This window comes from Rutidosis leptorrhynchoides, chromosome 3 (assembly GCF_046630445.1).
Source record: "Rutidosis leptorrhynchoides isolate AG116_Rl617_1_P2 chromosome 3, CSIRO_AGI_Rlap_v1, whole genome shotgun sequence".
In the NCBI taxonomy this organism is placed as follows: domain Eukaryota; kingdom Viridiplantae; phylum Streptophyta; class Magnoliopsida; order Asterales; family Asteraceae; genus Rutidosis; species Rutidosis leptorrhynchoides.
This window is the reverse complement of record NC_092335.1, coordinates 191,112,437-191,127,849: the sequence shown is the minus strand read 5'-3', so window position 1 is coordinate 191,127,849 and position 15,413 is coordinate 191,112,437. Positions and strand designations below refer to the sequence as shown.

Sequence of the window (15,413 nt, the reverse complement as noted above, 5' to 3'; positions counted from 1 at the left end):
TATACACATGCTTTTCAATTAGTAGAAATGGAAATCGTCATGTTGCATAATCATGTTTGGTAAGATCTTCAATCACGTTCGAAATGTTTCCATGAGAATTTCTTCTAAAGCTAATCTCGGTGCTCGTACCCTTCGTCCAAAACAATTGAGTGTTATTGACTAATGTGATTAGATTGTAGTACAATCACAACCATATTGTGTCATTGTTTTAGGATATGCAAATTTATTTTCTTAATATTTTAAACAACAAATACCCAATTTCACTAATGTGAAATATGAGAGATGTGAAATGTTGACAAACGTTTTTTTTTTTTTTTGGAGCTTTAATATACAGTAAAAGAACGTCATAAAAAAAGCCTCTTAACCAATTAATTATCATATAAATAGAATCTATTGAAAGGATAGGAAACCGAAAGCTCATACATAGAATTGTGAAACCAAATAATATGTACCTTCATTCATCCTTAAATCTTGCACTTCACTTGTTCATGACCATTTTAATATCATCCCACCTATTAAATAGTTTGCAACAAAATTAGATATATGATTTTCAAAAGAAATAGTAATATACTTTTAGTATATAAATTATATTATATCCAACACATCTACAATAACTAAAAGCAATTATAAATATTGAACGAAAGAAACCAATTGCATCGTCACCGTAAGTTGATTTACAACAACGAAAATCATACTCGGGTACATCATGCTTGATGGCTGAATGCTTGATGCATGAGCATATGAGCAATCCAATTAATTAATCTTTACCCTATTTGAATGTGTTGTTCACATATCGTCAAACATATTTATATATGGCTTATAACGTATTGGAAAAATAGCGTCTTCTGATCTTTAATGTTATTTAATATTATGGAAAATAAGAAGTCACAAACGACTAAATATGATGTAGTTAACATGACATATATAAAATTTATTATTGACTTTTAATATGGTTAATCATAAGTAATCAACACATAACATCTAATCATTGAAAACGTATTATCATTATTGCAAGACTAATTTGTTATGATTTTTAATATATTTAATATGATGAAAATGAGAAGTCACAAATAGTTATTAAATCTACATTTAACAAATATTAAATTTAATGTAGTTAATAACATATTACAATTGCAAAGAATAATAAAATAGAATTTATTAGGGCTCAATTATGACACAGGGTGTCACTTTTTAGGTAGTAATAGATATTCGTACTTTATGAATAAAAAAAGGATGTAGTTAATGTAATAATGTAACATTATGTATTAAAATTTTCTAATAGTGAAATCCCGTAAATTAATGTACAAAAAAAAAAAAAAAAAAAAAAAAAATTGTGAAATATATTATTACATATATAGCTTTTACAAAATTTTGAACCCTTTAAAATTTTCGAACTATGTTCGAATGGCGGAAGATAGTAGGGACAGGGCGGGGCACCCGCCCCAACTGGATTTTAAAAAGCAAACAAAATTACATTTAAAAAAATTTACTAAAAAATAAGATTTTTAATTATTTATGTTTGCCCTGCTGCCAATGAAAAATTTAATAAGTTTTTGCACCCGCCCCATCTGTGATCGAGTTCATATTCCGCCACTGCGTCTATACAGACTTCTTTCTTCACACTATATACATGTCTAAAGACACATGCAAAAATTTGCATAAAGAAAGCTTAGTTTAGCAAATAGAGTCGCATGCGATCGATATTTAGAATATATGAATAATAATTTAATGATGAACTATTATATAAAGTCCATTTTATTATTATGGTGGTGCCTACACACATGTATACTATGTGTATATATATATGTATGTATAGAATACAAGTGTGTTAATGTGAAGTGAGCAGTTAAAGATGGAGGTAAAAAACAAAATGCAGATGCATTTTATAATTCTCGTGTTCATACTACAATCACACATTTCATATTCCAAATCACCCGTTAAAAATCTCCCTGGCGTTTCCGGCGAACTTCCGTTCACTTTAGAAACCGGGTACCTATATGTTCTTTTATATAAACTGATACTAATTAATTAATGTTGTTCATGTAATGGATTATTTATATTTATATTTATTGCATTAATTAAAGGTACGTTGGAGTAGGGAAAGATGAAGAAGTGCAATTGTTTTACTACTTTGTTGAGTCTGAAAGAAGCCCAAAAAATGATCCGTTGCTACTTTATCTCACCGGTGGTCCCGGAACTTCCGGCATTCTTCCCTTCCTCTATCAAATCGGTAACTATAATATGTTATTTTTAGACTTGTGATAATTCGTTTTCTTGCATTGATTTTCAGTTTTGTTGGTTATTTGGTTTGCAAGACCTCCATATATAAATTGAAAATTTGAATTGCTAACAACTTATCAAGGACCTTGAATATTCACTTTTTAATTTTCTTTAACTTTAGTACTGTATCATTAACTCAAATTTCTTTGCTTTGAATAAGTAATTAAATTAAATTTAACGAATGTATTAATTAATACGTGATACGGAATAGCAACACAACCATTTTTATTACGTACAGAATTAATCATGATTTACAATATTGTAGACTACAATGCTTTAAAATATGATTAGTTCTATACATAAATAAACTGGTTTGTACACAGAGGCGAAACTAGGATTTTTTTCATCGGGGGCAAAAAAAAAATTTTTAACAGTAGCAATTTTTTTGGACAAAAGTTGGAGATTTTTGGGCAAAATTTGAAGGTTTTGGGTCAAAATATGTAGGTTTGGGGGCAAAAAAAAATCCACCGGAGGCAAAGTCGAAAAACCCAAAATTTTTACACTGAAAAAAAAAATCCACCGGGGCGCCCGCCCCCCTACCATCTTCGCCCCTGTTTGTACATATCATTCGTCAATAGTAAACCCAAAGGCCAAAGACATGGTAGCCTGGTAGGTCAAAGTTTGACTTAGCTGTCTCTTTTTGTTTTAATTCGGGAAATGACATTACTATATATTAATATATTAATATTAATTATATATATAATGCTCAACTAAAGATATTGATTTGGTCAACTCTTGAGATACCTTCAATAATAGCCACAACATAATGAGAAATTAAAATTAATAGAAATAAAGATAAAGATAATTATTATTTTAGATAAGCTATTAGGTATTTTTAATGTGCATAAATAAGTCAGACATAACAATTATTATTTACTTTTGGTTTAACAATTATTTTTTTTGCTAACAATTTAAAACAACTAAATTATGTGAATTTGATTTGTTAAACTATGAAAATTTTGATTGGTTTAACTAGGTTTTTTTAAATCATTTTTTTAATTTTGTTAAATATAGTACACAATATTTTAACGAGAAACATATAGTTTCGTACAACGATAACCATTCTGTCGGCGGGAACGCCTTTTGGTCCAGCGAAGCGAGCCAGACGCATTTTCTAGTTTGTAATTAAATCACGTAAAAAAAATTATTTGATTGAACATATAAACTCACGAGTCTCTTAGTACTTTAAAACCAATTTGTGATAAAAGGGTTGCCCTAAGCTTACATACAAACGCTTGTTTCTTTCTACTTCCGATGTAGAACACACAAACCAATTAGCTCTAACAGAAATATTAAATAGACAAAATGGTGCCAACAGTTTGGGTCTTGTGTTAGCATAGAAAAAGACGGAAATAACCTCATATGATCGGCACATGATACACATGGACGTTAAATCTTAATAGCCGTTAGTGCTATGGACTGTCAGCAACAAAACTGCAAACCACGTGGATTGGCCAATGGTGAATCTACATGTTTGGCTATGGGGTCCTATGACCCCACTAGCTAGATTTTTTTTTTTAATATGTATACTTCAAATTGTATGGGACACCACTAAATTTAGCTAATTTTAGCTATAAGACCTCATATATATTTAGAATCTATAGGTTTTTAAAGGTAAACAACCACTTAAGTACCTTCCAAATATGATTAACTTTGAAAAACAAATTTGGGACCCTAATAAGATCTCATCCTAGATTCGCCACTGTTTTTGGAACAAGTTTGTCTATTAAATATTATAATTATAATTATAATTATTAAAATTTAAGAAACTTTTGGTTGAACTCGTGTTATAGGCCCGCTTAGTTTCAGATATACTAACGATTCTAGAAGTGATGTAAAATTGGAACCGAACCCGTATTCATGGACAAAGGTTCACACTCTTTATTTACTCTGCTTGATTCATTCATAACATTATAACGTATCTAATTACATCATGTAACTCTCGGTTTCTTTGTTACATACTACAGATGTCGAATGTTATATTCATAGATTTACCGGTTGGTACCGGATTTTCTTATGCCAAAACAAGGGAATCATCGATTAGTAGTGATTCGCTTGTTGTTACTCATGCGTACGATTTTGTAAGAAAGGTATAATGTAGTAACATACTATTGCGCGCATACGATTATGTCTGTTACTTCTCATCGTTTTAGTTGTAGTTTGATTGATTGTGTTACGATAATTACTTAACTTTGCAGTGGCTTATGGATCATCCTACGTTTCTCAGGAATCCGTTGTACGTTACAGGAATTTCTTATATGGGACTTATTATTCCTAGAGTCGCCTCAAAGATATATCATGGTAACAATCTTCTTTCGAGTTGCAAACAAACAACTTATTAAAGCTTGTTTATGGTGAAACCGAAAAGTATTAGGGCTGTCTTGTGCAAGGTGTGCATTTGCACAAGGCCCAATATCCAAAGAGGCCCAAATATATAACTCAACCATCTATGTTGATTTATTTATAAAGTTTTGTAAATTAAAAAGTTAACATCTATCTATGGTCCACCATTATATTGATTGATGCTCATATTTGTTACATTTTTTTATTATTATTGAACTTAATCTTATATATATGAAAAACTTTCTTATACAAAGTTTAAATGACCCTAAATTTTAACGGCCCTAAAATTATGTATAAAGTTATGGATCTTGTAAATGTACTAATGTTATATTCTTAACATGTTTCTCTGTTTCAGGCAATGAACATGGGGTTCAACCAAAGTTGAACTTCAAGGTAAATCAACATCCCATACACAAAACTCAAATTTTAGTAGTTAAGCGCGATTTGTAGTTTATATACATTGATTTTGTTGCAGGGCTACTTGATTGTGAACCCTCTTACCGATAAGTTCATAGATTTTAATTCAAGATATGAGTTTGCTAATCGAGCTTCACTTATAGAAGATGAGATTTACAAGGTACTTAATACTAGTCATTATCGTTATGATTCACTTATGGTTTTATACGCTATACTTCTAAAAGTTATGTGTTCGATTTATGCAGCCAGCGAAAAAATACTGTAAGGGTAAATTCATATATGTAGATCCAAATAACACTTTGTGTTTGAATAGCCTTCTACCCTTAAATGAGGTGAGTTGATTAGCGAAATGACTCTTTTGTTATGTTTTTTTTCTTTTTATTGGTTCTAACTTGTACATGTTTTCACTTGCAGAGCATAGCTCGAATTAATATACCACACATATTAGAGCCACTTTGTGATAGATCTGATCCCAAAGTATTTTGTCGAGTATGTATCTCGTTAACCATTGTTTTACTAACCACGCAGGCTTGCCTGAGTGGCTACCGAGTTGTCCAATGAAGCACACCACCCGGGTTCGATTCCTGGCTATGCCAGTGTGACCAGAGGGTGCGTATAATGCGCAATTCACCCGGTACCATCTCACGCTCAAGGGGCTTGATTACCCGAGGGTTACCCTTTATGGGAGAGGCAATGTGCTCGTTCATAGGAGGTTTCGCTAATCCAAAAAACCATTGTGTTACACAATTTATTTGTCCAAGTATTCTAGAAATCTAACCTTTCTTGTGGTTATATTCTATCTTTAGGAATCCATTTATGCATTCGCAAATACTTGGGGAAACGATAAATCAGTTCGACTAGCTCTCCACATTCGTAAGGTACGTTACTTGTTTAAGCGTGTGTGAAACAATATAATTTTTCGTTGGTTTATTGACATCATGCATCTTTATTGCACACCGATTAGTTGTGCCATTAGTTAGAAGTATATGTGTGACTTTAAAACAGTGTCGAGTATATATTTGTTTTATGATTATGCAGGGAACAGTAGATAATTTTCAGTTTACGAACACAAGCATTCGAGCGTTATTTGGGAAGCCAGACACCATATACTACTCCCATGATATCTTTAGTAGTGTGGCCTACCATAAACAACTTGTTACCAAAACCTGCCATGCTTTGATCATCAAGTAATCTCTCTGTCTTTTATTAATTCCCGGTTAGGTTGTGTACATTAGACTCCCCGGTAACCTGAATAGAGAAAACAGTATAAAGAGGTATTCAAGCCCAGTTGTTGTTGGGCTTTATTAAGAGGTTTTTAAGTGGCGTTTTGCATATATATTTGGTCCTCATTAATACGAACTCTGATCTCTTACCTGAGTATGCGTGATAAGTTTCTGGAAACGTGTTGAAAAAAGGAAACAAAAAAAAAATCATGCTTTCTTCCAATAGGATTTTGAGTTTAGAAGTCTTGTTTCGGCAATCTTTTATTGTCTTATTAAGATGGGTTGAGTTGGTTTGCAGTGGTGATCAAGATATGACATTTCCGTATGTGGGCACAAAGAAATGGATAAAGAGTCTTAACCTTAAACTCGAGAGTCCATGGAAACCGTGGTTCGTTGGTACTCAAGTCGCTGGGTGAGTTCAAGTTCCTAATGTTCAAACATTTTATTGATTCTAACAAGCTTTGTGTTGCATATTCTATGTACCCAACACTCGTGATCAAATGTCTTTAATAAGTTGTGACCATTTTCTTGTTACCTAGATATCAAAAGACATACTCAAAGGCCAACTACTCTTTGAAATATGCGACCATTAAGGTCAGAAACGTATACGATTATAATTCAACGAGCATGTTAATTGGTTCATTTGTACTTCTATTATTAGAATGATATTCCAGTGATGTTAATTAAGAAGAAATAATGGTTAGACTTTAGTTCATATGATCCATAGACTAAAGATGACAGACTAAAATGGTTTGCAGGGTGCAGGTCATTCAGTGGCAATGTACAAGCCTGAAGAAACCATGGTGATTGTTGACTCATGGCTTGCTTCTCATACCAATTCCAGAATTCTTAGATTCATACTATTAACAGTGATTCATGTGAGCTAAATCAACATTGTTTACTCGCAGAAATGAGTGTGTATATGTTTATGTCAAATATGAACATTATAAGAGTATTTGAGCCAAAGAAACTTACATTCGAAGGTTGAAATGTACCACGGCTTCCATAACATAGTCCTAACAACTATCAAAATGCTTTAAGGTCACAACTTGATTGAGTAAACATAAATGTTCAAATTCGAATGTATAAAATGTCATGTAGTAGTACTATTGTATAAGTATGTAACTGACGAACAAAAACGAAAATCAAAAAATGACAAAAATTATGTCATCTATTAATCAGGAAAACCAATTCTAGCCTCCATACACCAAGTAAGAAAAATGAAGTGACAAGTACTAAACTCTGCAGACCAATTATATGACAAAGTTCTTGTGTACAAAAAACCATGAGATTAAGTGCATAAACAACCAGATTTATGGAAGAATTAGAGTGGCTCTGAATTTGGCATGGTTTATCTGACATTCTGCCTAATTTTGATCATTCGCTTCAAAGTTGCTAACCAGAAGCTGCACTCGTCCCAGTCACTTGTGGTCAGATCAACCTGTTCCACAAGAAAAATACAAACTTTTAATAACTCAACTTGACCCAAGTGGTATCATGCAATTTTGGGTCGATTTTTCCTTAAGGCTGGAAGTCTAGAACAGGCCTATTCTATCATATGCGTTTGAATATAGCGGTTGAGGTTGTACGCATTAAAAAGATACTAGACCAATTTCAATCCATTAACCCCGTTCCTCCTCTAGCTAATTTTTTTCATCCATTTGAAATAAAACACAACCCAAACCGAGCCACCACGAAAAATGGGTCAAAATTGTCACTGTTAGTTTTGATAGTGTACAATGATACCTGGATTTTGAGAGCAGTAGCAAAGTCACCACGATCCAACGACTGACAGAGTTGCACAAGCTTTTCAGAAGCATTTTTAGATATATCACTACTATTTAATTTGGCAAACAAGGCACCGATTTTCTTTGAATTATCATCGATTTCCCGCTTTTTTGCTGGAGCTGCATTTGAGCCTCCCAAGGCTTCTGATGTCTCATTGAAAAGTTTCGTCAAGGTTCCAATAACTGGCTTTTGTTGGGCTAAACAGAAAATATAACCAACATTTATATTAGATTTTCCCACATTCATGGTCAGAAAAAATTATAACACTGGATGAATATTAGTATATTACCTGGCACACTTGACACATCAGCTGTTTGTACAGTTGGCGGAGCGGCAGGAGGTGCAGCCGGAGCTGGAGGAGTGGGCGGTTGCAATTGAGCTGAGGACGTTCTTAGTGATCCGGTTGTATTAACGGAAGGCGTGAATCCCCTAACTGGTGGCGTCATACCCTGTGATATTTTAGGCCCAGTTGTTGGAACCATTGGAGAAGGAACCGGGCCAAGTGTAACGGGTCCCGGAGGTCCAGGTTGGTAACTAGGATTTGCATTCCCCTGGGACTAGTAATGCATCATAACATTTTAACAGTAAGAATCACTAGAATTATTAATTAGTAAATATAATTAATAAACAACAATAAAAGAATAAAAATAGATATATACATATACATACAGGATATAACTGTGAACCCAATGTGGGAGGCTGTTGATATTGGTCTGCATTTCTCATAATCGGAGGGGTTGTTGGAACAAAAACTTTGGGTGCAGGTTGAGTTGTAACTGGAGCTGGATTGAATCCCGCCTAAAAGAACACATAAAATATATAATATAATTATTAATAATAGTAAATATATAATTTTCGACTTGAATTATGTACGTACCTGTGGATTGTGAGGTGCAGGAGATGGAACAAATAGTGAAGGTTGTTGCGGCTGTTGATATTGAGTATTGTATAAAGGAGCAGGTGGTTGTTGATAGCTTTCACGTTGATAGGAGCTTTCATTCTAGAAAGAAACCAAATAGAAAAGCCCATTAGCAAAAATAAAAAAATATACAAAATTTATGTGCATAAAGATTAACAAAAAGACCTGATAATAATTTCTAGTAGATTCTACAACAGGATTTGTTTGATGGTTTGCACCATACACAGCAGGCATTTGTGGTTGAGAATAAGCAAAGTTTGCAGACGCTGTCGCCTCTTTCTCTGAATAAGAAAACATAGAACGAATTTACAAAAACATGAAAACCATAAGAGCATGGTTTAAAGAGAACATTTCAAACAAAATGGTTCTATAACAATCAAGTAATCTAGCACAACACAAACCTGGTTCAGATGAGAGGGCTATCCGATCTCTTAAGATCACGAGTTCAGGAGACAAATCTTCGGTACCCATTAGCTTCAGATATTCCATAGCCGTTGTCAAAAGTCCTTGACTTGCTAATATTTCAGTATACCTTTCAACAAGTTTGCATAAAGATGCACTGAATCTCTTTTGTCCGGTTGCTAGAGCAAGAATCACAGTCTTCTCCATTAAATCCTAACGCATGAAAACTTTTGGTTAAAAAGAAGTTTTCATAAAGTAACAATGTCAACCAAACACTTGCTAAGATCAAAAAAGGCCCAACAACATGAAAAAAAGATGAATTGGTTGTAAAGTGGTAGCTTACCTGAAGAAGGTTAACATAGGAGTCTCCCTTGTGCTCAGCGGTTACATTCTTGGACCAAATTTCGACTGTTTTATCGATGTTTCCAGCGCAAATGTAACAAAGAGTTGCAGCTAATGTATTACCAGCTGCTACAAGCCTAGAGGCAAGGGTATCACAAAGTAAAGTCCACTCCTCCCTTTGTGCAAACTGTGAAGGAGAATGCATAATCAATTAGTGACACAAAAAATTCTTAACAATGTGTCACAAGATACCCCCGGAAAGGCTGAGTACTTCTAAGTACAAAATACTCACCCTTACCCGTTTGTAACATACTTAGCAGTGCACAATCAATATATACTTTCTCTTTCAAACATGTAAGATTAGACTAGTTGCTGCAGTATCTCATAACTTGTACGTTTATATACTCAAGGAAACTTACCGTGCATAGGAGGGCAAGAGTTTCTTTCCAAGATTTCAGAGGCCTGGTATTCACTAGACTAACAAGGTCGTTGTTTACCATTGCAGCAACAACCTTCATTCAAACACATAGTATAGATGCTATTAGAACCAGGAAGAAATAAACAAAAAAAGAAAAGGTAAATATAATTAATAACAAACAGATGTGAGATTCGGGACAGTCACCTTCAGATAGGGAGTACGGTTCTTCTTAAGGTATTGATCACGTGTGCTCTCCCACAATGATGAACCACCAACTTGTGCAATAACTAAAGCATCTGCCATCTTATCTGCAGCTATGCACTGTGCAACGGCTCCTTTGTAATCACCAACGACCAACGCACGTTGCACGGCATCGTTAAACGCAACGTCACCGTGTAAATCACCTTCCTTCGTTGGTTCTTCAACGAACGGAGCAGATTCTTCGGTGTTTTTCCCAGGGGTTGAGACAGGTGTCTCACATTTAGGACTAGGGAGATTGTTAAAGAAATCCTCCCCGTTATCAAAGGAGAAGTTAGATAATTGGTTGTCACCCGCAAAACCTTCTTTATGTGTTTCATGTTCTTCAAAATTGAGGGAATTAACGTTTTGAGATAAATCTTGAATAGATTCGCTCACTTCTTCAACAGGTAAACTGAAGCCGAGGTGATTTAGTAGCTTTGTTCTTGCGGTTCCATCATCTTCAAACATCACCTTCAAGAATCCCCATGTTTCTCTTTCTTCCTCAGATCTGCTATTCAAAATAAGATGGTCGGGTTGAGTAAAACTGAATGGGTCAAACAGGTTTGAATCAGATCAGGCAATTTTTGATGCAGTTGAAATGGGCCACTGGATTGGCCAATAAACATTTATTGTCCATTTTCAAATGTATATACATGAATGATTTGTAAATGTGATAACAAAAACACCATTATTACAACAATAATATAGATATAGATCATTGAATATAACGGTTTAGAAGGTTGTATGCATTAATAGAGACTTTTGGTCACTTTCAATCCATCTGACATATTTGACACATCTAATATGTTCCCTTTTTAGCATAATCTTGTTTAATGAATCCGGTGTGAATGGTAACACAATGCAAGTCATATTACTAATGAAAACGTACTCAGAGTCTTGAGATTTTTGTTCACATAGAACCCTTAACGTAGATCTATCTCCACTTCGCATTGCAGCTTCAAATTCAGATGAAGTACTCACTAAATTGTGTTCGGTTACCAAGTCATGCACATTGACCTGGAGAACAAGGAGTGAGAAAATAAGTTTATCGAAGATGAAAGTAGCATAAAGACGCATGGAGCACTATAAATACCTCTGAAGGTCCAGAAGAACCAGTCGAGTGAAAAGAAACAAGCTTTCCACCGAAACCAAAAGAAACTCCAGCTTTACGTTGGTACCATTTTGGAGCTTTTAAAGGTGCTGCACAACAGGGACCAGATGTAAACAATGGTGCTAAATCCCTCTCCCCCCCCCTCCCCCCCCACCCCCCACCCCCAAACACACACACACACACACACACATATTCATAAGCTGAACTACACTTGTTATTATCTAAAACTGTCGGTGTTTCAGAGCATCGATACATTGCATTCTTTATAGAGTATCATCCCTACCATGATAAGCTATATTACCTGAGCCATAATGATTCTCACCAGCACCATATCGAGCACATGCCTATTAAAATAAGGGTAAGCTTCTTAATAGGTTTGTAAATATATAACTCGTGATTAAAACATGACAAGCATAGATTTGGCTATCAGTTTCTAAAAGCGGACAAAACAACTGTTCATATACCGTAATGATGTCATTGGCATGTTATAAGAGCATACATGTCCATCTAAAGTATATATTTACCAACCTCGATATTATAAATGCCAATTTTCCCATCAAATGAAGATGCGGATATAACTCCTGGTATCTTTGGATACCAGTGCACATCAAAATTCCAATTGGTTCCAGCTGGAAGTTCGGAGACAATCTGCGTGACAACATAGAAAAAAGGTTATATACTAAAAGAAGCATAAACTGTCATACGATATTCATGAAGTAAAATTATCAGTCTCAAAGGTTACAATAAGATTTACAGACCTCAGATGAATTAGTGTCCCAGCAAATAGTGCGGTTATCTTTGGCACAGGTGAGCAAATAAGAACTATCACTTGGACACCACGACATAGCAACAACACCTGGGACACCATATTTTGTGGGGAAGATCAGTTGTAGATAGTAAGACAAGTTAGAAACCATATTATAAAGCTACGCACACTCTTTAATCTACAAATTTAATGCAAATGGACTTTAACGGATGTATAAAGAATTAATAATGTTTTCTAAATCGTGTTATGTTATGTAAATCTCAAGCAAGAAAGCTATTTGTGCATATCTGCAGGTTAGACAAGAGAGATTAATATTCGAGAACATCATACCTTTACTGTGACCCGTCAATTCACGCAATGGTGACATTGTGTTCCGCATATCCCATATCTGCATGCCAAAGCATTTGTAAATTATTACATGAATAACGTATTTACTTGTAAATACATTAAAAACATTATAAAGCAGCACTTAGTACCCTCAAAGAAGGTGAACTATCATCATCTGAAGCAACAATCAGTTGAGTGGCAAAATCAGGGTGCCACTGTAAAACAGAGCATCGTCTTTTAACTGAATCTGAAAAACTGTAAATTGAAAGCTCGTGTGTCATTGTATAACATTTCATATTTCAAAAATGACAGAAAAGGATAATCATTTACACCAACATTGCATCTTATTGCATATGTGTACCTTATAATCGGTTTTTGCTTCCTGAGGTCCCAAACGACTGAAATCAAACGACATAGAATATAAAACTCTCTCAACATGAATTAGGTTATCAATACATGGTGGTTTTTCAAGATACCTGTTGCCCCGTTAAAGGATGTGGATGCTAAGATAGGTTGAACTTTCTTGTTCCATGACAAAAAAGATATTTCACCCTGTTTGGCTGACGCACTTCCCTGCACATATAGGTTTTATAAGATGTATAAAGTATGATGAGGACACATGTGAAATAGAGACTAGTCAACACATACACACAAAAATCAAATGCAACTTAAATAACAACTATCGATGCTTAAAAACACATATTTTGGGGGAAATCGATGAAACCGCCCAGCGAAAATAGGGTCTAGTGAATGAGCATCAACAAAAACAATAGTGTTTCATAAACAAATCGAGTCAACTTAAAAGTTATCAGCCTCTAGACATAATAACCAAACAATAATGTTTCATAAACACTTACATCCTCTCAATTATTTTCCTTTTCATCACGACATCACCACCATCACCCACTGCTGCTTTGGGCGGGTACAATGCTATTAGATAGCCATACTATTTGTTACTGTTACTTAACTAGGTCTTCAACATGTAAAACTAAGTATTTTAGTTCTCTAAAGGACATTCAAATATTCAACTTGGCAACATTGTGTGCGGAAAAATAAAATTGCATCCAATATGGGATGGAGACACTGAACAAAAAACAGTCTTATATCCCAGCTAGAAAACATAAATCAAAACTACAAGAAGATGACACAAAATATCACCAATATCAAAAAATTGTTAGTATGAGATTTGTTCTATAAATGGAAATTTTCTAATGTGATAGAATGCAGATTGGTGCTGTTAGAATATTGATACCTTGAGAGGAGGAAAATGTGTAGGTTCTGTTGGTTTAGAAATATCCCATATACATATTTCCCCTTCTTCTGCGCCAGAAGCAAGATGGTTTGGGGACAGACCACTAAACTCAAGACCACGAACCTGCGGGAAAAAAAAATTGGGAAGTGATATGGTGTACGTACTGAGAGATTAATACCGATTTTAGCAAATAAAAACAAAAACAAAAATGTTAACTTACAGGCCCTTTGTGTCTTGATAATTGTTGAATAAGAGGGCTCTCATTTTCTTCTGAACTGTAGTAAGTAAAGATAATACCAAATAACGCATCCATAAGGGGGGAAAAAAAAAAACACACACACACACAATGGCTTGGTGACACCGTTATGAATACTAGGTAAATTAACAAAAAAGACAGAAAAATCTAAAAATCACAAACAAAAAAAGGAAGAAGTCTCAAATAGAGTCGCCGACGAAATTATATCTAGCAACCAAATAGTAAATACATTACATGGCAAGGAAGATTAGATTTTGGCACTTCCATTTTACTTTAATATGTTAAAAGTTCTTTTTCTAATTAGTGCAATTACCAATGAGTAGTGCACATCATTCATGAACCTCAATCGAAAAAAATTATCGAGCAAAACAGTCCTCAAATTTCTTATATACTTACTATAGTCCCCCACACACACACTAAAACGGTATACTATCCAAACATGTTATTTCCATTTTCCTTGAACAAATCAAAAGAAACAATTTCCCTCTCTTTAAACAAAAGCATATAAATATTAAAATATACTTCTTTGCAGCTTATTACGAATCAATTCTAATATCATACGCAAACAAACATCATACTAACTATTGTGCAACTAGTGTCTTTAAAAAGCTGCGAGATATTTATAGAAAAAATGTTACTCTTTTTATACAGATCCAAATAAAACTTCAACTGCTACACTCTCTTTTCATATAGTTTCCACATTGCTATTGCTAATTCAATAATAAATCAAAGAAGATCTATCAGATCAAAACATATATACAGAAATATATATATTCAAATATAATGCAATAGGAATTGAAATTGAGATTATTGAAAACTGAATCAATTAATTTAATTTACCTAATTAGTAACCGTGGATTCCAAATACCAATATTACCATCCACAAGACCACCAGCAACAAGACCGAGTGAAAATTCATCAGAACCAGATGCAGGTGATTTCCCCCATGATAACCGATTAAACGGTTCAGAACTAGGTATGGCACCAACTAACGGAAGGTTACGATCGTCAGATTGGAAATCAAGTTGAAAGATTTCGAGATTTGCAGATGAGCTGAATGACATGTCAACAGCTCCGGCCATAGTTCCGGCGGCAATGAACGGCGCGTCGGGGGCAAACGCCACCGATGCCGATCTGTTCACCTCTTTTATACAGGCTGATGTGTCCATTTCAATTCAATTTGATTGTGAATTGAAATTGAGAGATCTGAATATGTAGCAGGTTTAGGGTTGTGATCGGAATTGGGGAATTGGTGATGAGAGAGAGATATATACAAATCTGTGTATGTATATATGTGTATTGTGTTGTTTTTGCTTTCTTTCTGTTACA

At 34.4% G+C, this 15,413-nt stretch overlaps 2 protein-coding genes across 3 annotated transcripts; one reads left to right on the top strand and one right to left on the bottom strand.

Annotated features, from left to right (window-relative positions):
- Window positions 1–1,852: 1,852 nt before the first annotated feature.
- LOC139900713 (serine carboxypeptidase-like 13) lies at window positions 1,853–7,176 on the top strand. Its single transcript, XM_071883473.1, has 14 exons — window positions 1,853–1,989; window positions 2,085–2,230; window positions 4,074–4,150; window positions 4,248–4,370; window positions 4,479–4,581; window positions 4,979–5,016; window positions 5,099–5,200; window positions 5,286–5,372; window positions 5,455–5,529; window positions 5,847–5,918; window positions 6,079–6,227; window positions 6,562–6,675; window positions 6,803–6,857; window positions 7,022–7,176. The coding sequence occupies exons 1-14, from the start codon at window positions 1,853–1,855 to the stop codon at window positions 7,148–7,150; spliced, it is 1,407 nt and encodes a 468-aa protein (XP_071739574.1). The 3' UTR covers window positions 7,151–7,176.
- Window positions 7,177–7,295: 119 nt separating this feature from the next.
- LOC139897121 (protein transport protein SEC31 homolog B-like) lies at window positions 7,296–15,404 on the bottom strand. 2 transcript variants are annotated; one of them, XM_071879775.1, is made up of 22 exons: window positions 14,925–15,404; window positions 14,049–14,103; window positions 13,829–13,951; window positions 13,053–13,149; window positions 12,938–12,974; window positions 12,726–12,831; window positions 12,580–12,637; window positions 12,242–12,339; window positions 12,012–12,131; window positions 11,785–11,827; window positions 11,466–11,572; window positions 11,262–11,389; window positions 10,337–10,883; window positions 10,134–10,226; window positions 9,716–9,901; window positions 9,372–9,585; window positions 9,136–9,251; window positions 8,929–9,051; window positions 8,721–8,849; window positions 8,341–8,608; window positions 8,010–8,248; window positions 7,296–7,704 (listed from the first exon to the last, which is right to left on the bottom strand). In XM_071879775.1, the coding sequence occupies exons 1-22, from the start codon at window positions 15,251–15,253 to the stop codon at window positions 7,615–7,617; spliced, it is 3,306 nt and encodes a 1,101-aa protein (XP_071735876.1). In that variant the 5' UTR covers window positions 15,254–15,404; the 3' UTR covers window positions 7,296–7,614. The 2 variants fall into 2 exon arrangements, with proteins under 2 accessions (XP_071735876.1, XP_071735877.1); XM_071879776.1 differs by having other exon boundaries at window positions 10,337–10,880.
- Between the last annotated feature and the right edge of the window lie 9 nt (window positions 15,405–15,413).